This window comes from Hemicordylus capensis, chromosome 5 (genome assembly GCF_027244095.1).
Source record: "Hemicordylus capensis ecotype Gifberg chromosome 5, rHemCap1.1.pri, whole genome shotgun sequence".
Classification (NCBI taxonomy): Eukaryota; Metazoa; Chordata; class Lepidosauria; order Squamata; family Cordylidae; genus Hemicordylus; species Hemicordylus capensis.
In genome coordinates this window covers 189,636,904-189,664,258 of record NC_069661.1, presented here as the reverse complement: position 1 = coordinate 189,664,258, position 27,355 = coordinate 189,636,904, and the positions used below count along the sequence as shown (strand labels likewise).

Sequence of the window (27,355 nt, the reverse complement as noted above, 5' to 3'; positions counted from 1 at the left end):
CCAGCCTGCTCCTTATAGCAGCAGCAACAGCAACAGCCCTAGTGATGGTACACACCTGGAGAAGGTAGGGCAGAGGGAAACACACCAGTCAGTGCCCAGCCCAGGCTGTCTCTCTTCCTTCCCCCCAACTGTACTGTATTTTGTATTTTTAAAATGTGTTGTGATTTCATGTGCTTTATGTATTTTTACTCAACGTTTTAATGCTGTGTTGTGAGCCACCCAGGGAACAATTTGTTATGGGGCAAATAACAAATAAAGTTGTTTATTATTATTATTATCATTGTCATAGTCATAATCAGATCTTGATTGTGAAAGGGTGCGTGTGCCACCTGGCCAACCTGGAGGTGAAGGAGCATGGTTGGTTTATTTATCAAAGGCTGGTTTGTGGCAAATGACTAAGAAGTCTAGGTGGTTCCGAATCTTTACAGCCTCATTTATCTGTGAGCCAATATGCTGCATTATTCAAGCAACAAGTGATCTTTGCTCAGCCAGAAGTTCTAGTTAGGAACATAGAAACATAAGAAGTTGCCGTATACGGAGTCCAACCGTTGGTCCATCTAGCTCAGTATTGTCTACACAGACTGGAAGCAGCTTCTCTGAGGTTGCAGGCAGGAGTCTCTCTCAGCCCTATCTTGGAGATGCTGGGGAGGGAACTTGGAACCTTCTGCATGCAAGCAGGCAGGTGCTCTTCCCAGAAAGGCCCCACCCCCTAAAAGGAATATCTTACGGTGCTCACATGTAGCTTTCCATTCAAAAGCAGTCAGGGAAGACCCTGCTTAGCAAATGGGACAATTCATGCTTGATGCCACAAGACCAGCTAGGAGGAGTCCCTGAAAAGTTGCTTGTATGGGAGGGGGCATTTGCTTTTGATGGTACAGGTCTAATAGCCTCCTGCTCATCCTCCTACTAAGCTTCATCTTCTAGAGGTTGAAATCTATTTGCTGTTGGAATTGAGTAGGCTGATACTGTCTTTGATGCTGATATTTGGTGGTCAAAGTTATTTATTTTCAATAGTTGGATCAGATGTTGGGCAAGGCCTCTTTCCCACATATTAAAATTAGAAACACAACAGAATAAAAATTAAAACTGAGAATCTAAATCCTTATCTTTTTGATAAAAGGTCTAAATCAAAAAAGGAACAACCAGAGATCAGTATTAAGAACACGATTAAAACTTTGAACAATAACATATTTTAACCCCAGAGTATTTGTGTTGCTTAAGCAGTCAGTCCAGATGCAAGATACTATTAACCTGATCTAGTCCTCTGGTATTCTTGCTGCTGCTATGCCTAAGTGTCTCGTTTATCCATACATATCAAGACAGGTGAAAGGTCTGGATGACTGAATAATCTTCTGAAAACATTCAAGGTCATCTTACCTTGGCTGATTAAGGATGTGTGCACCAGTTCAACCTCAAGCCAATTTGATATCAAACCAATCTGGCCAAGGGTTTGCCCTTGAGCTGAATTGGACCCTTGAGCTGAATCCCCTTGGCTGGCTCAGGGCCAGTTCAGGGGGATTCTACCATTAAAAAAAAATCTATTACCTGACTGCTGGGTTTGGCAGCCTCGGGGGGTACTGTAGCAGCCATGGGACGGTCTCCAGCAGTTCCCTTTTTCCCACTGGCCTCCCCCTGTCTTCTAAGTGCCATTTTGGCCCATTTGGGGGCCATCCTGGGCCTTTCTGGTGTGACAGTGGCCATTTTGGAGACCATTGTGAATGTGCCCAGGCCATTCGCATGGCCAGGTCACAAATGGCCCACACAAATGGATCAAAATGCCCAGGGGAAGCTGGCAGGGGAGAGGAACCACTAGAGACCCCCATGGCCACCAGCAACAGCCCCAAAGCCTTGGACTAGGCCCAAATCAGCTTGAATTAGAACTGAGCCAGGCCCCTCATTTGGGGTGCCCAAACCGAACATGCCCAGTTTGGTTTGAGCCCAATTCAGACTCGAACCAAACCAGGAAATCTTGTTTTGTGCACATCCCTACAGCTGATTGCCTCAGGCTGAGATCCACAAGGACAAGAGCCCTTGTGCTCTAGCCTTTGGCTTGCTCCCAAGGCTTGCACTTGTGGCGCCTTGCTTAAATAAGGTAGGACCTGGGAGAAGCAGAGCACACACTCAGCCAACTGGCAGCTGTAGGCGGTTACCATTCAAGCACTTCTTCCCTGCACCCAGCCTCTGGGCAGAGCCTTGCTTAATTAAGGTAGTCCCTGGGGGAGAAAGGAGCAGCAGAGCACACACTCAGCCAACTGGCAGCTATAGCAGGTGCCCATTCAAGCCCCTCCTTTCTGCACTTAGTTCATATCTAACTATATATACAATCCTTATAACAAAGCTACGGAGTAGGTTGTCATTATTATCATATTGCAAATGCAGGGCAACAGATGAGGGGGCATGAGAGAGCACGTGCATGAGAGAGCACACACGCCCATGGTGGCTTGCCTCAACTCAACACTTCTTGTTTATGGCTGAGGCAAGATTTGAATCAGGGACTGTGCCAGTTTAGCATAGTCATGAGTAGTGATGCCTCATGTGGAGTTCCTTGGAAGTCTACCAGCTTGCCCTGCTGCATGGGCAATGCGGACCCAAACAAGTTGCTGCTCACCACACAGTGTAGTAGCTTCTACAGCTGCAATGCTGCCTAAAAAGGCACCCTGTTGCAGTCATTGGATGAAAATGACCATATTTGTATGTCTGATATGTTCTATTGCACTTTGCTGCTTCACATTAATGTAAACCAGCAGTGGATTCAAATAATCATCATTGAAATGAAGGCATTCCTTTAACAGTAATCATAAGGCAGTTGGGGCGTGACAGACTGGAAGCAATGGGTGCATGGAGAGGGAGGGAAATGTTATATTTGGCATGACATTCCTTGGTCAGTAATCATCTGTAGTATGAAGTTAACTGTGTGCAAGTTTATGAAGCCAGACAAATGATTTTAATAAACCTGCAGGCAACTGTTGTATATGATTTGTTTTGCATTGTTTTTAGAGTTCAATAGGAAAGCTGATTCATTTCTTTTCTTGTCTAGGTGTGTGGCTGCATTATTATGGGGATCTCCATATGGCTCCGTGTAAGCGAAAATGCTAAGGATGTAAGTGTGTTTTATCCACATTATTCACCCCTCAACGTTACAACTCTCAAAATATACACTTGGCTCACACACACATGCACACATACCTCCCTGAGGTTAGCTTTGTTTCCAGGAAAAAGACTTTTGTAGTTTAATTTTAGAAATCATAATTTATTTTTCTATCAGGATCAAAGCGCAAGGGCAATAGCAATTATCACATTCCCAAGCATATTCCCCAGCTAGTCAGCCTACAATGTGCTGTACAAGTTTGCTTGTTTTGGTTTTTTTAAACATATTTTTAATTTTTCTAAAATGAAACTGATTTAGGAAAGGCAGTAGCCAGGAGAAGGGAATAATATCATATTATCACATGATAAAGAATATAGGCACAGTCCTATATATGTTTACTGAAAGTAAATATCATTCTGTTAAGTGGGGCTTTCCCCCCAAGCAGAGGCGTATCTAGGGGAAATAGCGCCTAGGGCAAACACTGAAATTGCGCCCCCTGTCCAAGCATCTGACACCCATCTTTCAGATAACTTTACCATAATATCAGCTGAAAAATACAAGTCAAGCTCGTTAATCTTTTAATATTTCAAAAACTATTTAGCAGTGGACTTAGCCAGACCAAAAAATGCTGAAAAACTACAAATTTCAATATGTGGGGGCTCATGAAATACCCAAATACTATGTGGAGATGTACTTGGAAAACTAAACAGAAGTGCCTGTCTAATTCTCTACTATGTATTGTAGCATCACCATTACATAAGTTTTAAAAATCAATGGAGAATTTGACTTTTCCCAGATACTCTGTAAATAATTAAAGGATATGCAGAGTAAACTGTGTCACTGCTTGGAATATATTCTAGTCTTCCAGAAAGACAGTTAAAATGAGAGAAAGAGAGCAAGAAACTCCCAGTGGGCCTTAATATTAAGGGTTTCACACTGATTCAAAGACAAACTCACCATTAATAGCCATATTAGCAAGACATCACATTTAACTCACTTATCACAAGAAGCAAAGTAAGAGCAAATGAATACAATCCTAGCTCATAAGCGTCAGCTCAGTATTCACAAGCCCTGATTCTCTGTACATAGTGCCAATCTGAATATGTGTACAGTGTCTTATATTATATTATTATTATTATTATTTTTACCCGTAGCCCCTTTGGGGGGCTTCCTAAAGGCTGGGTTTTTTTTGCAAAGATTCCCCCTCCCCCCACTGGCCTCTAGGGTCTCGCAGGGACCATTTGAACATGTGCAGTGGCCGTTTTTAAAAATAATCTTTTTTTTAAAAAGGCCACTGAAAACAAAATGGCCACCACGCATGCTCAAATGGCCTCTGCAAAGCCTGGCATGACCTAGAGCCTCACAGAGGCCATTTGAGCATGCACGGTGGCCATTTTGTTTTTGGCAGCCATTTTTTTTAAAAAAAATAATTTTACAAAATGGCGCCCCCCTTCAAGTGGCGCCTGGGGCACATGCCCTGCCTGCCCTACCCCTAGATACGCCCCTGCCCCCAAGTGTGCACAGGACTGCAGCTTTAATTAATGCTTAAATAATCCAGGCACACACTTAAATTGATTTGAAAGTGTGTTGAAGGTATTTCACACTTGTGATCAGGGACAAGATACAATCTGATTTCCATTTAAGGTTTCATATGAAGACAATGATGCTGAGTTTTTTGTAAGTATGTATGTTTTACTAAGTATTGGTCTATGACCGCAATAAAGGATGACTGACTGACTGATGAAGACAATGGCCACATTCACACACAACACAAAACCAGTGGTCTCTTCACCTCCAGTTTCGTAAACTGCATGTCTGAATGTGGATAATCACAGTTTAAGCAAAAATTGGACCCATGGTTTCCCTCCCCGAACAGAGAATTGTACCTTCAGTCTGCACAAGGTTTCACTGCCTGTACCTCTGTTTCAGCAGTGCCAGCATTACATCCGAATGAAGGCACCGCAGTTAACCTTTTCTTCAACTGGAGCTGAGGGAGGAAGCTCCTCCTTTGCTCTGGCTGCTATTGGCCATGTGGGCTATCCTTCATGAAAGAAGGAAGCCTGCACAGCTAGCTCCCCCACTTTTCTGCAGTCACACTGGCTGCAGTGTGTGCATACTAGAGGCCGCTCTCTAGTATGTCTGAATGTGAATGGGAGAGCAGGGGAGCGTGTGTGTCGAACTATGGGTCCACTGGACCTGCAGTTCCACATTATGTTCAAAGGCTGCCTAAATATGAATATGCAGTAGGAATCTTGGAGGTACACAGTTCCAGCTCCAGCTGAGCCCTGTCCATCCATATCTTTTAGGATGGCCAGATGGAGAGCATGATTAGCAGCATATCTGTAGATGGGCAGGATAAGAACCTGCTGGCTCTGTTTCACCCCCACAATCTTCACATGTTTGGGTGTGAAACTGCATATATATATGCAGGTAGGGAGAAGAAGAGGATGACCAGCAGCAAGGTGGATGGACTCAATTACAACAGCAATGAATGCACCACTGAGAGACCTTAAAGGCCAAGTTGAAGACAGATCATCCTGGAGATAATCTATCTATGTGGTTGTTAAGAGTTGACACCAACTTGACAGCACTCAATCAATCAATCAATCAATCAATCAATCAATCAATCAATCAACTTTCTGTGCAAGTGGGAACCCTGAAAAAGGCAGGGTCCCACATACAGTCATATGCACATAGGCTCATTTCAGTCCTTCCACTGAATGTGTGGATATCAGGCCAGGGCCAGCAGACATGATCTTGCACTCCTCTATCCATGCATACATCATACAAGCAGGCCTTTGATGTTGACAAGACTGTGCTTAGTCTCAAATACAATGCCACGGGTTGTGATCTAGCACTGGTGCTAAAGCTCTCATTACTGATCCCATCCACAGCAGACTAGTGGCTGGTTGCTAGTTTACTTTTCAGATAGTTTTAAAAGAGAATGACCTTGTCTCAGTTTTATTTGTCTGTCTTTGTCTCTGTTTTCACAGGAATTTCATTTAGACAACAGCTTGTATGCTGGTATTGACGTCCTCATCGCTGTGGGCTCCATCATAATGGTGCTTGGTTTTCTGGGTTGCTGTGGTGCCATGAAGGAAAGCCAATGCATGCTTCTTCTGGTAGAGTTTCCATACTGAAAATGTTAACACTAAACCTTCCAAACCAGGGTAGTGAAACTTGGGTTGCTTGTGATTTGGGGCATTCTTTTTGTTGAGATTTTTATCTGTAATTTTTGAAAAGACTGAAAGCATTTGTCAGGAATTGTAATATTTACTGTTGTTAACTTTGATAAATCTTGAAAACATGAGACTGAACGGTACAACAAAGGAACCTGAGCTTACTTGAACAGCACAATTCTTGAAACAATAAGAAAATTGCTGCTGCTCTGGGTTTCTGTTCCTTACTGAATCGCTTTCCTCTACACAACCACTTGAGTCACTACTATTATGACTACCCCTCTGGAAGTTATCATTATAGGGATGCCTTTTGCTATTGACAAAGGAGTTGCTTTGAAGGAATGTCTATATCCAGCATTATAATAGCTTTTTTATAGTTCATAGTTTTACTCTAGAAATGGCATGCTCCCTTCTCTTAGAAGAAACGTGTCACTTCCTCCAGACAGACTGATCAGCTGATCTGATATGCAATAGGTCACTATTATTGCACACTCTAAATAATAAAGCCTCCAGGCTCATCCATAATATTGTGAAGTAAGATCAAATGCAAGATTGAAGGGAGGAGCTACAGCTCAGTGGCAATGCACATGCTTTACATACTGAAGGTCCCATGTCCAATCCTTGGCATTTCCAGAAAAGGCAGAAAAAGACCACCATACGAAAGCCCAAAGAACCGCTTGCTGTCAATGCAGATGGTATCATGTTAGATGGATCATGTTCTGACTTGCTATGAGGCAGTTTTGTATCTTTCTAAGGTTGGATATATAGCCAGGAATGCTACAAACATCTCCCTGCTTTCATGTAATGTTTCCTTCAGCAGGAAAGGGTTTGCACTGAGCATGGCTTTGTAATTCCTCATGCACTTTGGCTCTTTGTGCATCAAGAGTGGCTAAGAGTGAGGAAATGGGGCACTTGATTCACTCTGTCAATGAATGTTATATACACAGAATGTTCTAATCCTTACTTATAGGAAGCACCAGGCCTGATTTGGTGCTGCTCTGCAAAACCCAAGCCCTCACAAAAGGAGACAAATGCCTGCAGAATCTAGACATACCAGTACAGTGCTAGAGAATGCAAGGTCTTGGTAGGCCCACAGTCAAATGCAAGCAGATAAATCAAGACCAAAATATCTTACCAGATGGAGCAACTGACAGTCCCAAATCAGAGGCAAGCAAAGGCTAAATTCTGGACAAAACTGCTGAACTTCGACAGGGTAACATCTAAGGCTGCAGAGCAATAAATTGTTCACCAGTTTTTCAGAAGGAAGCTCTTCCTATTCTCTCATGAAGGGCTTCACCCTATTTAAAATCATGGCATTCAGAGAAAGTGTTGATTTCCCTTCACAAAACTGATTTTTTTTGGGGGGATGACCCTTTGTCAAAACTTTAACTAGTGGTGGGAGAACTCCTCTGGTCAAGTAAATGAATTATTTTTCTCAACATTCTGAAAATAACTTGATTTATGCTGAACCCAGTTGGGACCCCATCATGTCCCAGATTGTGTCATTGAGAGTAAAACTGCTCAGATCCCTCCCCAATCTCCCCCTGAACCTTTAAATTCCATGCATCCCCTCTACCCCATTTGCCTGCCTGCCTACCACTTATCTAGCTTGTTATTCTAGCAGCAGTGGAATGGAGTATGTTAGGGAGACTGTTTTCACCCCACCCGCCACAAAGTCTGGCACACAGGTATGCCTGCAAACCAGACAAGAGTGGTGCTGAAAAATGTCGATTTCTCACTGCTTCTAGCTGTAGTTGTATGCAAGGAGCCAATGGGAGAGACATATCTAGATCTCTTCCTGCATCCTGCCACTGCCACCAAGCAAAGTAATTGGGTAGGTGGGAGATGAGCAGGTGGGTGGAAGGAAGATTTGATATCTTCTGTAGCTCAAATTGAAATGTGAGTTAGAGAAGAATTTTAGGGGCTTCAATATTCTCTTCATGTCTGAGGCAAGCATTCCAAGTCACCACCATTTATATTTCTGAGCTGGGAAATAGTAATCTTGCTTAGGTAGCTCTAACTAGGGTGATCAGATGCAAAAAGGGACAGGCTACTCTTCATAGTGTAGAAACACATTTCAACAGATTTTGCTTTTCTTGCCCTGCATAAGAGTTTGCATATTCCAAAATTTCTCCATTATGCAGTTGTGATCTCTGCCCCTTGCAGAGATGTGAATTTGCATTCTAGTCCTAAAAACAACAGGCTTATCCTATTAATTTAGTGATCATCTTTCCCCCCTCTGCTCTATTAATTTTTTCTCCTGTTTGTTTCCTTGTCAGTTTTTCATTGGACTACTATTGATCCTGATTCTTCAGATTGTAGCAGGCATTTTGGGAGCAGTGTATAAACCTCAGGTACTATATTCTTCAGCCCCTTTCACATAATTCCATGAATATTTCATCAAATGTGCTGATTTTACTGTGTTCCTTTCCAGATTGAAGAAACCCTTAACAAGACCCTCACTGATGATATTAGATTGTTGCAAAGTACAACAAGCGAGTTCCAACAATTTCAGGAAAATTTTCGCCAATTTGAAATAAAGGTAAATCAAGTTTACCCTTTGCATAATATTTGTATTCCATCCTGTTTCAAGAGGTCAACATGAATAACTATTTGAAAATACTCACCTTAACACAAATTGCCAGTGGGAGAAGTGGGGCTGGTATCCATGTCAGAGACTGGCATTGGTATCCATGTCAGAGACAGCAGGGGGAGGAGCTAGTTGCTTCTTGGCTATAGCAGCAGAAGGCAGTGAGTTGGTACTGGCTGTATGCCTCAGTTGCCTGACTTTCCCGAATGCAGTTGCTTATGTCCTAACAGGGAAAGACAAGTCAAATCAGCAGTGAGCAAAACTCTCCACATGCCTAAGACACATTATCCTCTTGTTTGTGGAATATGCAGTAGAAGGATTACAATTTCTTAGGGATGACTTCCTGGTTGTTCCAGGATCTGATGTAGTGTCTATGTATTAAGGAGGTACAAGGTGAAGGTACAAAATGAAGTAAAAATCTGCTATTTCCCCCTCTTGTTCTTAGTTTTTCCAAATAAAGTTTTGTTGATGTACATGTTACTTCTTATACAAAGCTTGAATAGAACATATGTCCTGCAATAGTGCTGTCAAATTCCTGGTTCTGAGGCTTTTGCTTCTACTCTATATAGGCATTGTTATGGAATGTGACTCTTGGTCACAAAGTATGTGTGCACAGACAAGGAAAATACACAAGTGTGTGTTACAGAAGCATATGCTATGTGTATGAATTACACTTGTGTTCACCATATATTCTAAATTTGTATGTACACATTGGTGGGACATATTGGTGGGGCCAGTGTGGTGCAGTGTTTAGAGTGCTGGACTAAGTTTGGGGAGACCCGAGTACAAATCTGCATTCATCCATGATACTTGTGGGGTGACTGGGCCAGTCACTTCTCCCTCCGCCAAACAACTTCACAGCGTTGTTGTGAGGAGAAACTTAAGTATGTAGTACACCGCTTTGGGCTCCTTGGAGGAAGAGCGGGATGTAAAATGTGAATAATAATAATAATAATAAATAATAATAATAATAATTATTATTATTATTATTAATTATTATTAGTAGTACACAATAATTGTGTACTATTGTGTACTGTTGTGTGCTACTGTGTACTACCTACCATACATTCTAAATTTCCCTTTTAAAAAGCCCTGTCCTTAAAACAGTCTAACTAGGAAAGCATAAGTAGGTGTTCGTAAGAACCTTAAAGAAACTGCAAAACTAATAAGCACCTGCTCAGATAGCTTGAAACAAACACAGGCTCTGCAAGAGCTCATGCCAAACATCTGCTTTAGCTTACGCTGGGGATAACTGTTCAACTTCTTGTTTATGTAGTGCCTGAAACATCTCAATTCCATCTTGTATTGAAACGAATGCCTTTCTGTCCAAGAAACATATGAAGATGAAGGTCTGAACTTATTCTCATATTTTCTTAAACTATCGCTTTAGGGAAACAATAACAATATATACACTTTGTGCCAGTGCTAGCTGACATTTTTTTTCCTGCGACTTCATGGCACAGTGGACAAACAGCACAATGGACTTGCAGTAAAAACTTGGAATTTCATTTATTCATTCATTTGATTTCTATACCGCCCTTCCAAAAATGGCTCAGGGCGGTTTACAAAGAGAAACAAATACAGTAAATAAAATGGATCCCTGTCCCCAAGGGCTCTGTATCTGTATCTATTCAGAAGCTACAATACTGACACACCAAAGTCCACTAAAGTTAAAACGAAGAGCATTATTTAGATATCAGAATAAAATCTAAATGTTTGTAAGATGAAAACTTTACTGGACTCTGTGAGAGCTCACTTCAGTCTCCATACCTTCTGCTTTATGTATTTTATAAAGTAAAACCATTGCCTAAGAACATCCATGTCAATAAATCAGAAAAAGCCACTTAATACATTTATTTCTGCCGTGACTAAGTTAATTATATTTGAATACCAATATGACAAATATTTATATACTGCTTTTCAACAAAAGTTCCCAAAGTGGTTTATATAGATATAAATAAATACAGTACATAAATAAATAAAATGTAATATAAGAGACACACCACTTAGCAAATGATTGCTTTTAACTAGGGATGTGCATGAAATGGATTTTGCATTTTGTTTCGAGCTCAGAACAAAATGCAGATGGCCAAAATGTTTCATCAAAATAGCGACAATGAAAAACTGTTTTCATAAAAACATCAAAACTGTTTCAATGAAACAAATGCAAAACATTTTGAGTGTTTGGGCCATAGGGAACAATGGGGAAATTTGAAACACCCCATTGTTCCCCATAGATCACTTCTAGAGACATCAAAATGGGTTCTTTGGTAGGGTATGATGGGTGCACAAAAAATAAATACCCTGTGGTAGGGTATGATGGGTGCACCCACAAAATAAATGGGTAAGCAGATGATGAAATGGGTAAGCACATTTTTAACCCTTCCTATGGATCCTATGGGGTGTTGGGGCAAAGGTTAAAGGTGCAGGGGCAGAGGTCGGGCACCTGGAATCAGATTTTCCTGATGATTGTAGGGTTTGGGGTTTTAAGTGGTGTCTATAGTCTTTTGTCTATAGTCTTTTAGGAATTGCAATTTTCTAGGAAATTCACTCAATTAGTGAATTTAAATTTTTTCAAAATTTTGGTTCAAATGAAAAATGACTTAGATCAATGGCCTACAATTCTGTTGAGTATCTGGGGCAAAATAAATGTGGTTAAGATTACTCTAATGCCAAGGCTCATACACATTCTTATACTTTCATCATATTTTGAGCAAGTTTATAAATTAATCAATGACTTCTTATGGCACGGACACACAACCAAATTTTCACTTTGTAAACTTCAACTACCTACTGAAGAAGGCAGATTAAATTTCACGCATTTTTAGTCTTATCATTGGGCATTTATTCTATCTTCTATCTTAAGGTGGAACAATGAGTCTCAGGTTTCGGTCATGCCTCAGACAAAGCTTGAAAGTTATTATTTGACCCCACTGAAATCTTGGCAGGTTCTTAGTTCATCATTTGTTTATGGATCTAGGTCATTACAAGTGTTTAAAGCCGCAAGGCATATATAAGAACAGCCCTGGATCAGGCCCAGGGCCTATCTAGTCCAGCATCGTGTTTCACATAGTGGTCCACCAGATGCCTCTGGGGAGTCCTAAGGAAAGAGGTGAGGGCATGCCTCATTTCCTGCCATTGCTCCCCTGCAACTGGTATTGAGAAGCATAGTGCCTCTGAGGCTGGAGGTGGCCTACAGCCACCAGACTAGTAGCCATTGGTACTAGTGGAACTTTGGGTTCTAGACATGGTTTTGCTCCTTTCCAGCATGGAAAGCTTACATTGTGGGAGATTCCCTGCTTGCTCGTAAATCTTTTTATTGGTCTAACTGGGCCTCCCACTATATCATTACACTAGATCAATTGATCTCTTCTGAAGCTGTTTTTAAATCTATTGATACTTTAGAGATGAGTTTAATCTACCTTAAATGCTAGCTGGCAGTTTATTCAGTTAATACATTTACTATCATAGCCCTTTGGTCCTGATGTGATTGCAGCTTCTGAAACTAGGGGTGTGCACAAAACTGGCTGACCTGGTTTGGTCAGGCACCTCCTCGACCCCTCCCCATGTGGTTCAGGTTCAGGGTGGTGGTGGTTGCAGACCAATTTTTTTTAAAAAATTATGCTCTACTCCCCTTGGGGGAGTTCCTGGAGGTGGGGGTGGGGGGTCCACAGAGGTTCTCCTCCCCTCCCCTCCCCATATAAATCACCCCCTCTAAATCTAAATTCTAAATCTAACCTTCTAAATCACCCCCTCATCCCATTCGGGCATTCTTCGTTCACCCCCTCGCCCCGTTCGGGCGCTCTTTGGTGGGTTTTCGGCCTTCACTCGGTGTCCTGGCAGCCATGTTGGTGGCTGGGTGCCTGCACACAAGGCCTATGTGTGGCCTGGGCCATGCAGAGGCCATGTGCACAGGTGCTCAGCCCCCAACATGGCCTCCAGGCCACCGGGTGACAGCCAAAAATTGGCCAAAGAGCACCTGAAGGGGTGGGGGGGATTTAGAAGGCCGGTGTGGGAGGGTAAACCTCCGTGGACCCCCCTCCCCACCTCCAGGAACTCCTCTGAGGGGAGTAGAAGGTAAAAATATTTTAAAAAAACAATTTTCAGTCCGTGAACCCCTGAACTTTGGGGGAGGTTTGGTCTGGTCTGGACAGAACTGGGGTGGTGGTGGTTCTACCCTCAAACCATGGAACCCACAAACCAAACCCACAAACCAAACCTGTTTGCACATCCCTGAACCTGTTTGCACATCCCTATCTCAAACTCCATTTCTATTATTATACCTGGAACATCTATTGGATGCACCTAAGCCTATAACCATTGCTCTATCAGAAGCTTAAGCTTAAATATATTAGTAAAACTGATATTGAATATCTCCAATATCTTTAGAACAATGGTCTTGAATACCCTATCTTATTAAATCAATGGAAGGTTGCTTTGAAGGCAGTGAAACATGCCTCTATAGATCTCAAAATGCAGCTAATACAGCAGAAACCTTTATTCCATGTTTATTGGACACCTCAGAAAATGTTTAATAAGGGATGGCTGCAGACTGCTAGATGTTGGAGGTGTAATCTTAATGAGGGCACACTTATGCATATTGTTTGGTCCTGTCTGGTTATTGTGCCATTTGGGCTTGAAATTCATAAGATTGTTAACATGATATTGCTCCTATCATTGCCTGTCAAGGATATTCATTTGTTGGTGTACATCCCCAGCATATGGAATTTAGCATTACATCAAGAATTGTGGATTCTTCATGCTGGGGTTGCCAAAAGTATTATAATACAGCACTGGAAGGACAAATTTACTCCTCAGCTGCAACTTTGGATAACTGACATGTGTTCATTGTCAACATTTGAACGATTTAGTTTTTCCCGACGGGTAACGAAGAAGAATTTCCAGCTATTTGGTCCAATTTTAATTAATTAATTAGAAGAAGGTGTTTTTGTCCCCCCTCGCATCCTCCGTTGGTTGTATCGTGTTATGTTTAAGTTATGTTTGAGGGATTTTTCTTTTTTCTCTCCTCCCCTTTCTTTTTTAGTTACCTATATTATTACTGTCCTCAATCATGTTTATGCATTGTTGTAATCTCATTGCAATAAACATAGGAACATAGGAAACTGCCATATATTGAGTCAGACCATTGGTCTCTCTAGCTCTCTAGCTATTGTCTTCACAGACGGGCAGTGGCTTCTCCAAGGTTGCAGGCAGGCATCTCTCTCAGCCCTATTTGGAGAAGCCAGGAAGGGGAATTGAAACCTTCTGCTCTTCCCAGAGCTGCTTCATCCCCGAGGGGAATATCTTGCAGTGCTTACACATCAAGTCTCCCATTCAGATGCAACCAGGGCAGACCCTGCTTAGCTCTGGGGACAAGTCATGCTTGCTACCACAAGACCAGATGGGGGGAAACCTGGAATGGGGAACACCCATTCAGTCACTCATGTGTTCCAACAATGGCAGATGCATGTATGCCCATGAGGATGGACGCTTGCACGGGTCATGGGTGACACATGTGACCCAGGCCTCCAGTCCTCCTGCCTGCTTCACACCCTAGGCAACCACCTAGTTTGCATAATGGGTGGGCCAGCCCTGTTTCTCTCCTTCCTCCTTCTCCTAGGAATTTGGCCCTTTCAGTAAAATGGGGCCAGAATTCCAAAACAGACAGACTTTAGGTTTGATGTTCTCTTTGATCTTGCATGTCTTTACAAAGGAGTAGTTTGTATTTCAAGGCAGTTGGTTTTCTTGATAATTAATTTTTCTATGTTGTATTTAGTTTTTATCCCCAACTGATTTTCCTTGATATGAACAGCATCATAACAGTGTGAAGAATAATGTCATTCATCTTAAATACTGTTATTCCTGATGTTTATAGTTTCCCCCTTTCTGTATGCACCTTTGTTTTTTAAAAATTCTGTTGAATCCTTTGCAGTGTTAGCAAATTCAGCACTTATCTTGTCAGTAAGTTCTTATTATCTCTTTTTTAAATTTTCTCCTGCCTTGCAGAACAGATGTTGTGGCTTGATCAATGGAGAAAAAGACTGGGGAACAAACAAAGGCAAATACAATGGCTGTGCGTGTGCTGACAGTGACAAGTCGACAGATGTCTGTAAAAATTCAATCTATATAACGGTAAGAAGAATGATATTTTCCATAGAAGGGCTATTTATTTATTTAATTTAAAATGTTTATATCCCACCCTTCCAGTACAGTACTGCTAGGGGCAGCTCACAAGAGTAAAGCAGTAAAAGTAATATAAAATTTAATGCAATCAAACAAGTAAAACACAGAGAAGAATAAAAACAATAAAAACAAACCCAATTAAAATTAAAAACCTACCATGCTATAGTAAAACGCATTAAAAAGCCTCTCTGAACAAGTAGGTTTTCAGCTCTTTTAAAAAAAAACCCTAAGGGAGAGAGCATGGCAAAACATTTATGAGAGAGCATTCCAGAGACAACCCAAAAGGCCCTGACCCTGCCAACTGAATCTCAGTCAATGGTGGGGCCATGAGCAGCACTCGAAATTATTTATTTATTTACTGTATTTCTATACAATAGAAATGATGTGTGTAGGGCCCTGGCAGGTTCATAGGGGTGAATGTAGTCCGACAAATACCCTGGTCCCAAGATGTGTAGGGCTTTAGAGTTAAAACCAGCACTTTTCATCTAGCCCAGAATCACACTGGCAGCCAGTGAAGCTGCCGCAGGATGGGTGTAATACTTAGAGAAGTGACTAGTGCCCATGAGCATCTTTGCAGCAGCATTCTGGACCAGCTGAAGCTTTTGAACCATCTTCAAGGGCAGCACCACATAAAGCACATTTCTGTAACCCAGTCTGGATGTTACTAGTGCATGAGTGACTGAAGTTAGGTATGAGTTCTCTAAGAAGGGTTGCAGCTGGCATGCCAGCTGTAGCTGGTAAAAAGCACTCCTGCATACCACCGCTACCTGAGACTCCAAGATCAGCATCTGGTCCAGAAGCAAGCCCAAGTGATGAATTTGGTCTTTCAGGGGGAGCATGACCTCATCCAAGACCAGATTACCTCACCACTTGGAAGATCAGTTTTACCGACTCAGATCACTTCTGTCTTACATGGAATAATTTTCAGTCAGTTTGCCCCCATCTAATCCAGAACAACCTGCAGTCAACAGTTCAGGACATCCACTGCCTCCTTGATATTAGCTGACTTAAATGATAGGTAGATCTGGGTATCACCAGCATACTGATGACACCATAACCCATACCTATGGATGACCTCTCCCAGTGGTTTCATGTAGATGCTAAACAGCATGGGAGACAAAATAGAACCTTGTGGCACCCCATAGGCCAAAGACCAAGAAGTGGAACAGCACTACCACAGCACCACCTTCTGGGTATGGCCCCCAAGGTAGGACTGGAGCCACTGTATCATGGTGTCCAAGTCCCAACCTAGAGAGGCAGCCCAAAAGGATACCATGGCATATGGTATCAAAAGCTGCTGAGAGATCTAGGAGAATCAATGGGGTCACACTCCCCCAGGGCAACCAAGGCAGTTTCTGTCCCATATCAAGGCCAGAAGCCAGACTTGAAAGGATCCAAGTAATCAGTTTCACCTAGGACTGCCTGGTGCTGGGATGCCACCACAAACTCCAATACCTTGCTCAGAAATGGCAGGTTAGAAACTGGACGAAAGTTGTTTAAGATGGTTGGGTCCAAAGAGGACTTTTTCAGGGAGGGTCTAATTACAGCCTTTTAAAAGTATGGATAGCAGCACCCCCAATTCAGGGAGTGTGTACCACCCTTGCCACCCATGGACCCTGCCCCTCTCTGGCTGCCTTCACCCATTTATGAAGAACAAGGGTTGAGCACATGTTGTAGGTCTCAGACTTCTGAGCAGCCTGTCCACTTCCTCAGGCAGCACAGTCTGAAAGGGATCCAACCTAATAGGAAGGGATGGTGCATCAGCCAAATTCAGTTCTCGTTCTGCAAAAATCTTAACATCCAAATGAGCACAGATATAAGCAATTTTATCTGCAAAATGTATATCAAATTGGTCACAGAGGGCTGATGATGGTTCAGTTTGATGTTCTTTGGGGCCCTCACCAAGTAGCCCCCTGAACTACTTGGAAAAGCTCTACTGGATGACATTAGGAGATGCAATGGTGGCAGAGAAGTAAGATTTCTTCACTGCCATCACCTCCACAGAGTAGGCTTTAATATTGGCTCTAGCCTGTGTTCGGTCATATTCATTCCAAGTTTTCCACTCAAGTCATCTACCAGCCTGTTTCATCACCTGCAACTCTCCTACATATCAGGGGGCTGCTTGGGCTCGGCAGGTTGGGAGAGGATGCTTAGGCACAATCATGTCAATTGCATGACTCATCTCCTCCTGCCAGAAGGAAACCAGGGCATCCACAGGATCATCTGCTCTTTCAGCAGGAAAACCCCCTAGAGTTATCAGGAATCCATTAGGATCCATAAGCCTCCGAGGGTGAACCATCCGAGCTGCCCCCCCGCAAGGTGTACATCTTGTTGTCAAACTCTTACCTGGATTCTGGCACATGATATATCTAGAAGTATGGCCCCTCACCAGTTATGATATTTATGTTATTAATAAAAATATGGCACAGGGTAGGAAACCACCCCAAAATGAAGGGGCTTTCCACGGTGGGGGTGGTGTTTTTATCCCATTCCCATTATAGGTCAATTGGGAGAAAAACCACCCCAGAAATTAATGGAACCCTATGGTGGGATGATTTCTATTCCATTCCCATGTTAAGCCATTTGGTATGGGGAAGAACACCCTGTTTCTCTCTGGAAACTTCAGTTTTGTTTCACCTGATGATGATAGCATCTCAAAACTAATTTGAGGCCTTGCATAGTTCTGTGCTCCTGAGTTAGGGCAAATGAAACTAGCCCCTCCCACAATGTCTGGCCTAGTGTTTGGAACAAGTAAAGGATTTCAAAGCACCTGGCCTCTCAGAAGCAGGGATTTATGCCAGCAGAACAAAGCCAAGAGGATCACAACAGCAGCAACCACCACAACATGCCAGATTTAGTAAGCCTGGCATCAGTGGATCAACCATCCACAGTACATCTCTGGTCTTTCCCCGTTTCTTCTCCTGGGATACAGGTCAGAAGTGGGGTGGTGCTGGAGCTTGGTTCCAGGTGGAGAAAGCAAGAAGATGTAGAAGTGGGATGTGTGGCACTAAACAACAACAACAACAACAAATATTTATATATCGCTTTTCAACAAAAGTTTCCAAAGCAGTTTACTAAATAAATAAATAAATAATGGCTCCCCGTCCCCAAAGGGCTCACAATCTAAAAAGAAACATAAGATAGACACCAGCAATGGTCACTGGAAGTACTGTGCTGGAGGTGGCTAGGGCCAGTTATTCTCCCTCTGCTCAATAAAGAGAATCGCCACGTTAAAAAGGTGCCTTTTTGCCTAGTTAGCAGGGGTGAACAGTTCATGCCTCACCCACCTGCCAGTGAAGGTACCAAGAGAATGGGTTAGACAACAAGCAGCAATGGCAATATGTGGGCTACAACGAGTCTATCACTCATCCACAGCACAGTGCTGAGTGGGTTGGGTCCCCCAGTCAGAGGCCAGGTCAAGATAAGTTTAGTCTAGCAGGAGGAGGCAGTGGGTGGAGCAACTCCCTCCCCTGCAATCTAAGACCTAAAGAGGACCTTCGTGAACCCTGAGGGAGGAATCCAAATACTGCTTGAAGTGCTGGAGAGCCACTGCCACTCTGAGTAGGCAATGCTGCTCTAGATGGACCAATCGTCTGGCTCAGTATTTACTTACAGTGGTCCCTCGACTTACGAAGATAATCCGATCCGAACGCACGTTCGTAGGTCAGAATTTTCGTAAGTCGAAAAGTGCACCCACGGAGGTCCGGAAACACTCGTAAGTCGAGGAAACCGCATCTAAAAATTCGTAGGTCGAGGAAGCCGCATCTAAACCGGCAACGACTTCCGGTATTTTTTGTCGTTCGTATGTCGAAATCTTCGGATGTCGAGTGCTTCGTAAGTCGAGGGACCACTGTATTTACTTACTTACTTGTTTGTTTGTTTGTTTATAATAGTTCTATACCACCCAAAACTTGTGTCTCTGGGCAGTTTACAATGAAAGTTATTTAAAACATAAAATCAATTAACAATTAAAATCATTTAAAACACTGAAAAACATTTAAAACCCAGTATTAAAAAAAATTAAAACCATGCATCTAATTAAAAGCCTGGGTGAATAAAGGTCTCTTCAGTGCCTTTTTAATAGTTGCCAGAGATGGGGAGGCTCTTATTTCAACACGGAGCGCATTCCAAAGTCCAGGGGCAGCAACGGAGAAGTCCCATTCCTGAGAGGCCACCAAACGAGTTGGCGGCACACTCAGTCGAACCTCTCCAGATAATCTTAATAGGCAGTGGGCAGTAGGCAGCAGCTTCCTATGTTCCAGTGGAAGCAAATTGACCTAGCAGAACTGAAAGGGTATCTTGGGTTGCTAGTCCTAGCTGGCATGCTTCATGCCAATAATGAGGCACTGCAGGGACTGTGGGCAGTACATTTGGGGCCCTCCTATTTCTGTGCCAGGATGTAGTTGTGATGATTTGAGTACATTTGAGCAAGCATAGTGTAGCAATTAGAGTGTTGGACTAAGGCCGGGAAGATCCGAGTTTGAATCCCCATTCAACCATGAAACTCATTCGGTGACTCTGAACCAGTCACATCTCTCTCAACCTAACCTACCTCACAGGGTTGTTGTGAGGATGAAAATAACCATGTACACTGCTCTGAGCTCCTTGGAAGAAGAGCAGGATATAACTGTGAAAAATGAAATATAAAAATACATCACAAGTATTTAAGATTTGATGACAAAGCCACATGACAGAAGAGCAGAATGACTGCTAAGCTGGCAACCATTAGAGGACCTTGTTTGTGCTGGAGCTGCAGCACAGCTGTATTCCTGAGTCTGATCAGCAGTCGATGATCAGCTGTAACCAATGGGACTACTTGGTGGTAGGATGTCCTACTCATGTGTAAAAAAAACATGACTCCCGATGCGGGTTAAAGCCTCCTGAATAATCCATGGAACACCACTGTCCACCAATGACCCCCAAACCAAATCAAGTGTATGACCTGCCACATGTGTGGGACCAGGTATGATTGGAGACAAGCCCATGGTTGTCATGGAGAACATGAAGTCCCTAGCTGAACCAAAGAATGTCCAGCCTTGGCATGGATGTTAAAGTCCCCCAAGACTAACAGCCTCAGGGTCCTCAACGCCAAATTTGAGACCACCTCAAGTTGCTTGGACAGGGAGACTGTTAGGCAGCTGGGCAGTACACTAACAGAATTCCAACTCTGTCTCATGATCCCAACACCACATGCAACACTCAAAATGATCAGAATGGTGGACAATGCATCTGGTGAGGAGACGGTCTCCCAGTTGACTAGTGGACTAGGGCAACCCCATCTCCCCTGCCTTGGCTGATGCATCACCTGGAAACCTCGTAGACACAGTTGGGAAAGATTTAAATCCTCCCCCTCATCCAACTAGTTCTCCATAATGCATTCCAGGTGTATGCTCATAACCACTTGGATGGCCAAAGTTCTAGGTTTTTTAAAAATAGTCCTAGCATTTAATAGCACATGTTTCAGGCAAGGTGGGCTGCTGAGAGGCTACTAGGGTCCCTTTGAATGAGTGAAAGACCAAAAGGTGTGATGGCTTTGATATAGTCCACCTGCCTTCTCTTTACCTGGCATGTTTGCCTCCCACCGCCATATCACCCTCTGCCAAGGACAACCTCAATTGGTCGATCCTCCTGCCCATTAACATGCCTCCCAGACACATCCTGTGGAAAACAGCACCTCATCAAAAAAGACAAGATGCTCCCTCCCTCTATAAAGAGGCAATATTCTGACTGAACCCACTCCTAGAAAACCAGGCTAAAGCCTATAGTACAAGGAAGTTTGTTTTCAATGGGCAGGGTGGATCAGTGCGTGAGTCGTCATGGAAGGGGTGTTTTGTTGTTGTTGTTCTTGTTTTTCCCTTCTACTGCCAGGTCTCGATGAGGTTACTGAACAAAGCATTGTTTGCATATTCATAGTATTGGGGCAGATGACATACAGACATAGGCTTGCTCTATTGTATTTTCCCCAACACAAATAGGTTTTTGTCACTTTTTTGGCGGCCCTATTTAGTTATTTATTCATTTCATTTAACTAGCTAGAAGCCAAAACATATAACACATTTGGTTATGATTGATGGCTCCCACCTACATATACAGTGCCCACCTTGGGATACACTGGATGTTTTACTTCTAGCAAGACAACTATGATTTCCATAATATTGCATTTGGCAATGCTCATGTAAACTATCACTGTAGCATTCTATGTGATAACAAAAGACAAGTATGAAATTCCAGAATAAAACACAGATATGTACTTCAACCTTTGTCCTGTGCTGATGCATTGCTAGCAGCCTGTGAATATTCACCATGTCGGCAAAAAAAATGGAGAGGGAATATGCCAGAGATTATTTTGGTAAAGGTAAAGTGTGCCATCAAGTCAGAATATTTTGACTCCTAGCGCACACAGAGCCCTGTGGTTTTCTTTTGGTAGAACACAGGAGGGGTCTACCATTGCCTCCTCCTGTGCAGTATGAGATGATGTCTTTCAGCTGCTGCCTGGTATATGTGCTTCCCATAGTCTGGGAAACTATGAGTATGGGTTTCCCATAGAAACATACCAGTGGGGATTCGAACCGGCAACCTTCTGCTTGTTAGTCAAGTATTTCCCCACTGCGCCCACACCGGAATGGTCCATATGTGTTACATGCTTGGGGATTCCATTAATATAGCTCATTTCCATTCAGTGTTCTTATGATATGCTTATGAATTACTAACAAATATATTATTTGTGGTAATGTTTCCCTTTTCTGTCTTTCTTATCTTTCAGCCATGTAGCCAAGTCCTAATTGAATTCGTAAAGAACAATCTGATCATTGTTATGGGGGTAGCATTTGGATTGGCGCTTATAGAGGTACATATAAACTATAAGATTTTTTATGTTTGTATCTCATTTCCTCCAGGAGTTCAGGCTATCAGGATGGAAATCCAGTTAGTTTTATCCTTTGTAGGTTACATTCTGCTAAGAAATAGTGGCTGCCATACAGGGAGCTGCCAAAGGAAGCAAGAGATGCGCACATACCTTGTGTGCAACTGTACCGCATGCCACACTGCTTGGAGAGGCAGAACTGCTTCCTGGCTAATGCACTATGCTGTGCCCTGAAGTGCCTTCCTTATTGTTTCCTTATAGGAAAAAGGAGACTGTTAAATTAAACTATGGATAGTACACCTAGAGCACCTTTCTTATGAGGCAAGGCTACAGCACCTGGGGCTATTTAGTTCAGAAAAGAAGATGACTGCGGGGAGACATGATAGAGGTCTATCATGGGATGACATTGATTGCCAGGAAATTTAGGACCAGCAAACGGAGGAACTTTTTCACACAATGCATAATCAACTTCTGGAATTCTCTGCCACAAGATGTGGTGACAGCCAACAAATCTGGATGGCTTTAAGAGGGGTTTGGATAACTTCATGGAGGAGAGGTCTATCATTGGCTACTAGTCGGAGGGCTATAGGCCACCTCCAGCCTCAAAGGCAGGGTGCCTCTGAGTACCGGTTGCAGGGGAATAAGAGCAGGAGGGAGGGCATGCCCCCAACTCCTGCCTGTAGGCTTCCAGCGGCATCTGGTGGACCACTGTGTGAAACAGGATGCTGGATTAGATGTGCCTTGGGCCTGATCCAGCAGGGCTTTTCTTATGATAGTCATGGATGCGGGTCTCATAATCAAGGAGACCCGCCTCGGGAGAGTTAGCGGGGAGAGTGGGCTTAGCTCTCCCCCAGAAATTCCAGCATGCCCAGCATGAGCTATTTGTGTGAATAACCTCATGTTTTTGCAAGAGCTGGTTGACCCTAGTTTAGAGAGTTTCTTTAATTTTGAAGCTCAGCTCTTGAAAGAACAACTCAATTTTACTTTGATCAATTTGCTCTCTTTATACATACATTATGTCCATCACAAAGGATCTGTGATATTGCCCTTCTTACCTCACACAAGAAAGCTCACGCCTTCATCCTTGAATACAGTCAGGTGACCTGTTTGGTTGGCCCTTTAAAATTGCCCCACATCATGGCCCTTTTTGCCATGATAAGATATGCCTCTGGAGTGGGCCACCACAGCTGTGATCTTCCATGCTGAATACAGCCCTACAGCCATGCATTGCAGCATCCTGGGTGCTACACAATTCTCCTATTTTTGCAGCTTGCGTGGAATTGCAGAGACAGAAGGATTTCCAGTCCACTTTGGATGCCATGATATGTGACTAGTGGTCTGTGTTTGTCCTGGTGGGTCACATCTTGTGCAGGTGTAACCATGGCTTCAGCCAAGTGCAAATGCCAGCTTTCACCACAATGGTGTAGTAATGCTGGCCTCCTTCACGTGGCACATGGCTCCAGATTTCCATCCAAGTGTACATGGCTCCAGCTTGCCACTCAGACTGCAGCCACGTAGAGCCATTTAAACTGACCACCATACAATGGTTGTCCATTAATATCCACTCTTAGCCTTCCCCGCAAATGATGTCCTTTACAAGTATAGAACTGACAGCAGTTCCCCCCCCCACACACACACCTTTGTCGGGACTTAAACACTGCTGTGAACAGCTGTACCATTACTATTAATAAACTTCATATGAAGCTGGAAGAGGTTGTAAAAGTCTGTTAATAGGAAAGAATAACAAATGTTGAGTAAATGATCCAACAACCAATTGTGTGATCATTATGTGATAACTAATGATGTGGGAAATTTGCAGGTTGTGAAATGAGGAACTGGAAGACTGGCCATCAATTTCATTACCAGGGTGGTGAATCAGCTCACAATTAAAACTGACCCTGATCTAACCTTTCATCCACATCAGACTTGAATCTAAATTTAAAAACAAACAAACAAAAACAAATGAAAGGGAAGCATGGGTGTTGGGTTTTTTTAAAAATCCATTTTGCAAAATCATGCTTTTTGAATAGTTTTCATAAGGAACAGAAATCTACACAAAGAAACTCTGGCTGACATCCCAACTAGCACAGCACTGGTGCCACAGTAGCTGACATCCAAACAATTGCAGCACCGTCATGTGATTTGCAAAGGGTTTTCCCCGACTATCACCCCTTCCCTCAGCTCACTGTGCCTTCCTCAGGGATGTTACCGTTCCTAGTGATATATAGGTACGGTTGTATTCCCTTAAGAAAGACTGTGTTAGCCCACTAACTTATCAAAGAGGCACCTTTCAAAATGATGATTCTCTTTATATTAAGTAGGGGAGAGCCACTGACCCTATTCAAGCCCACCCCAGCTATCGCCCATGAGTTGTAGTCCAAAACTGCTCAGGGACCATTTTGTATGGGGTGGTGTAGAAATGTAAGAAATAAATAAATGATAAATAAATAACATCTGCAGGAGGGCCGAAGTTGAGTAGCCCTGATGTAAACCATATTGAGAACTTTTTTGCTGGAAAATGGTTCAGTATAGTAGTGGTGGTGGTGGTAGTAGTAGTGTGAAAATATAGTGCTCCTCAGACATGCCAAAAAATGGGTGCTGTACTCATGTTCAGTTTAGGGATGTGCAAACCAATTCGATATCGAACTGGTTCACACTTGAACCAGGCCAGTTTGGATGTTTGACCTCGAATTGAACTGGACTCAGTTTGGTCGAAGGTTGAACCAACCCTCTCGGGCCAGTTTTGATCTGTTACGAGAGTAGTGGGGGCATAAAATAGTCTAAAATAAAGAATGACTTGCCGCCACCAGTGCTGCAGCAGCTACAGCACCCCAGGCCCGCAAGGCCACATAGCCAGTGGCAGCAGTCAGTCATTCTTTATTTTAGACTATTTCTACAGCCCCTGCCACCCTCGAACTGGGCCAAAACTGGCTCGAATTTGAGCCAAGCCAGGCCCCCCATTCAAGGGGGACAAAACTGAACATGCCCAGTCTGCTTTGGATTCGAACTGCTGGGCAAAGCGGATTTGTGCACATGACTATGTACAGTGTCTGGATCTGGAAGTTCAGTCCCATTGAGAAGCATCCCCATGATGCTCTCTGGTGTTGGCCTGGGGAGGCAAATGCTGTAAGCATGATGGTGGCAGTTTCCATAATCAATAAGCTGGAGCACCCCAGCCTTCTGATCATGTAAATGCCTGCCATCTCACTCACAGCATTTGCCCCATTAGACAAATGCTATAAGCATGGAGAATGCAGTCGTGTGAGGCTTCTTGGCACAGCTTGCTGGCTGTTGAGACACTACATGAGTACAGCTCCCCATTTTTGCCTGTCTGAAGAGGGCTTATGCGATGGAGTTATGCAGACACCTGTGCATATGTACAATGCCATATCTGAACAGGGCTATTGAGAAGAAGGTATTCCCCCCCCATACTCTTTCAGAGCCTTCCCCCCACAACCCCATTATCTCTTGATGTATTCGTGGTATCTTTAAAAATTATTTCTAATTTGTTCCACTGAACACCCTGTTCCGATCTTAGCCAACTATTTCTAGGTTGGTCAGATTACTAGTCAGCTGAAAATAGCAAGGATTGAACACTTAAATCCACAGCAACATAATGGTTAGACAAAGGTTCAGCTGAACTTATTGTTTTCTAAGGACTTGGAATACCTTCAGGATTCATTTCTGCTGAACAGAAGTATTTCAGTCTGAGACAATCCTATCTTTGACAGAGATGTATGAAAAAAACTTAAGAGAAATTTGATTTTCACCCAACCACCTTGACTTCATCGCTGAATATAGCAGCAATAAAGAACCCCATAGAAGGAGATGTCTTCACTCCTTAAAGCAATCCATCTTTTAGAATAAAATTAAGTTTCCCATAGTGTGCTATATATGGGTTTAATTAAAATCCCACTATTCTAGAGTCATACTTCCAAAAATTACTTTGGAAACAGTCCGCAGCATAGCAGATTTCATCTGTATGTAAATCCAAGACGTTTGCAAACACAATGTTCTTGCTGTGCATCAACTGTATGCGGGGGATAGCTGATGCTGCCAAATAATACCATAAACATCTTTCTTTTCCAGGTTCTTGGTCTGGTGTTTTCAATGAGCCTTTATTGCCAAATCCAGAGAAAATGAAACCACAGAAGTGTCAGAAATATGACAACAGCCAAATCAGAAACCTTTGTAGGTTGAGAGATTGATGTTTGGTTTGGCACCCTGAAATAAATGCCAAAAGCAGTTGTGGTGATAACAGCCAAAGCACTGATGGATAAAGAGGCTTCATGAGTTGTGAAATAAAAATCTGCTTAAAATTAGGGAAGTTAATGATCTGTAGCTGGAGTTTTTAAAATAATAGCAATATATACCTTTGCTTATACTCTAGTCACTTTTTGCCCTCTGAAGATTATATCTCAACAAAATGAAACATTTGTCTTGCCACACTTTGTGCTTTGTGCGGTATTTTTCCAGAACTCTGGGGACTTAGGTGAGTGTGTGTGTGTGTGTGAGAGAGAGAGAGAGAGAGAGACAATTTCTAAAGCTGCAAACAGAATTCCATATAAGTAACTTCTGGATCCCTGAAGGATGCTGCTGATTAAAAAGAATACTATAAATTTGTTGTTGATTAACAAACAGAAATATAACGTGCAAGATTTTTCAGCTTACATCTTCTTCAGTTGCTCTGGTGTGTGTGTGCGTGTGTGTGTGTAAGAATTAGTTGGTAGAATTTTGAACTATATCACTTCAGAGTGCAGGTGTGGGATCGAATGTTTGAACGCTCCTGAATACAAGGGGTGGGAAAGTCAACTCTTTAAAAAACCTTTTCATCTTTAATCCCGCCCCTCACAAAAGACTGTTCTGGAAGAAGGATATGTCATAGATCTACAGCCATTATGTGTAGTTTGGGCCTCAAGGGAGACTGCTTAAAACACATGATGGGAATGATAGGATAGCTGGGGACCCTAGGTTAGGAACCCTTAATTTAAAATCATAGTAATTTAAGCTTTTTAAGATAATATAAGTTCTTCAAAGCTTGACGGAACCATTCCTATTTGAAAATAGTATCCATCTTAGTCCCACACATAACTGCAAGATACACTGATCAGTTAGAGTGCAACTGGTCAATAATAGGCCATCATAATATGTCCAAATGGGTACTTGAACGGTCTGCACATGTTTCTGAGATAAAAATAAGAGATTTCACATTTCATAGTGGCATGTTTCGAATCCAAGGAAAGCAGCTAGTTACACCAGGAGAGGATGGAAATAAGAAATGGTTCCCACACAGCAAACAAGCTGATTTAATGTGTTCCCTCAGCATGACTGCGGTTGTCAAGCTTTCTGGGAACTGTTTCAAGGAGAAAAGGAATAGTGACTCTGGGGCCCTTAATACTTCTGAGTGCTACAACTGAGATTTCATAAAGAGGGTTGTATTTCAGAGGAAACGC

The 27,355-nt window shown here is 42.8% G+C and overlaps 1 protein-coding gene across 1 annotated transcript; it reads left to right on the top strand.

Annotated features, from left to right (window-relative positions):
* Positions 1-26,348, top strand: TSPAN8 (tetraspanin 8). The gene is made up of 8 exons (XM_053256809.1): positions 1-64; positions 3,038-3,100; positions 6,082-6,210; positions 8,547-8,621; positions 8,702-8,809; positions 14,864-14,989; positions 21,804-21,887; positions 25,992-26,348. The coding sequence occupies exons 2-8, from the start codon at positions 3,056-3,058 to the stop codon at positions 26,043-26,045; spliced, it is 621 nt and encodes a 206-aa protein (XP_053112784.1). The 5' UTR covers positions 1-64; positions 3,038-3,055; the 3' UTR covers positions 26,046-26,348.
* The last annotated feature ends 1,007 nt before the right edge of the window (positions 26,349-27,355 follow it).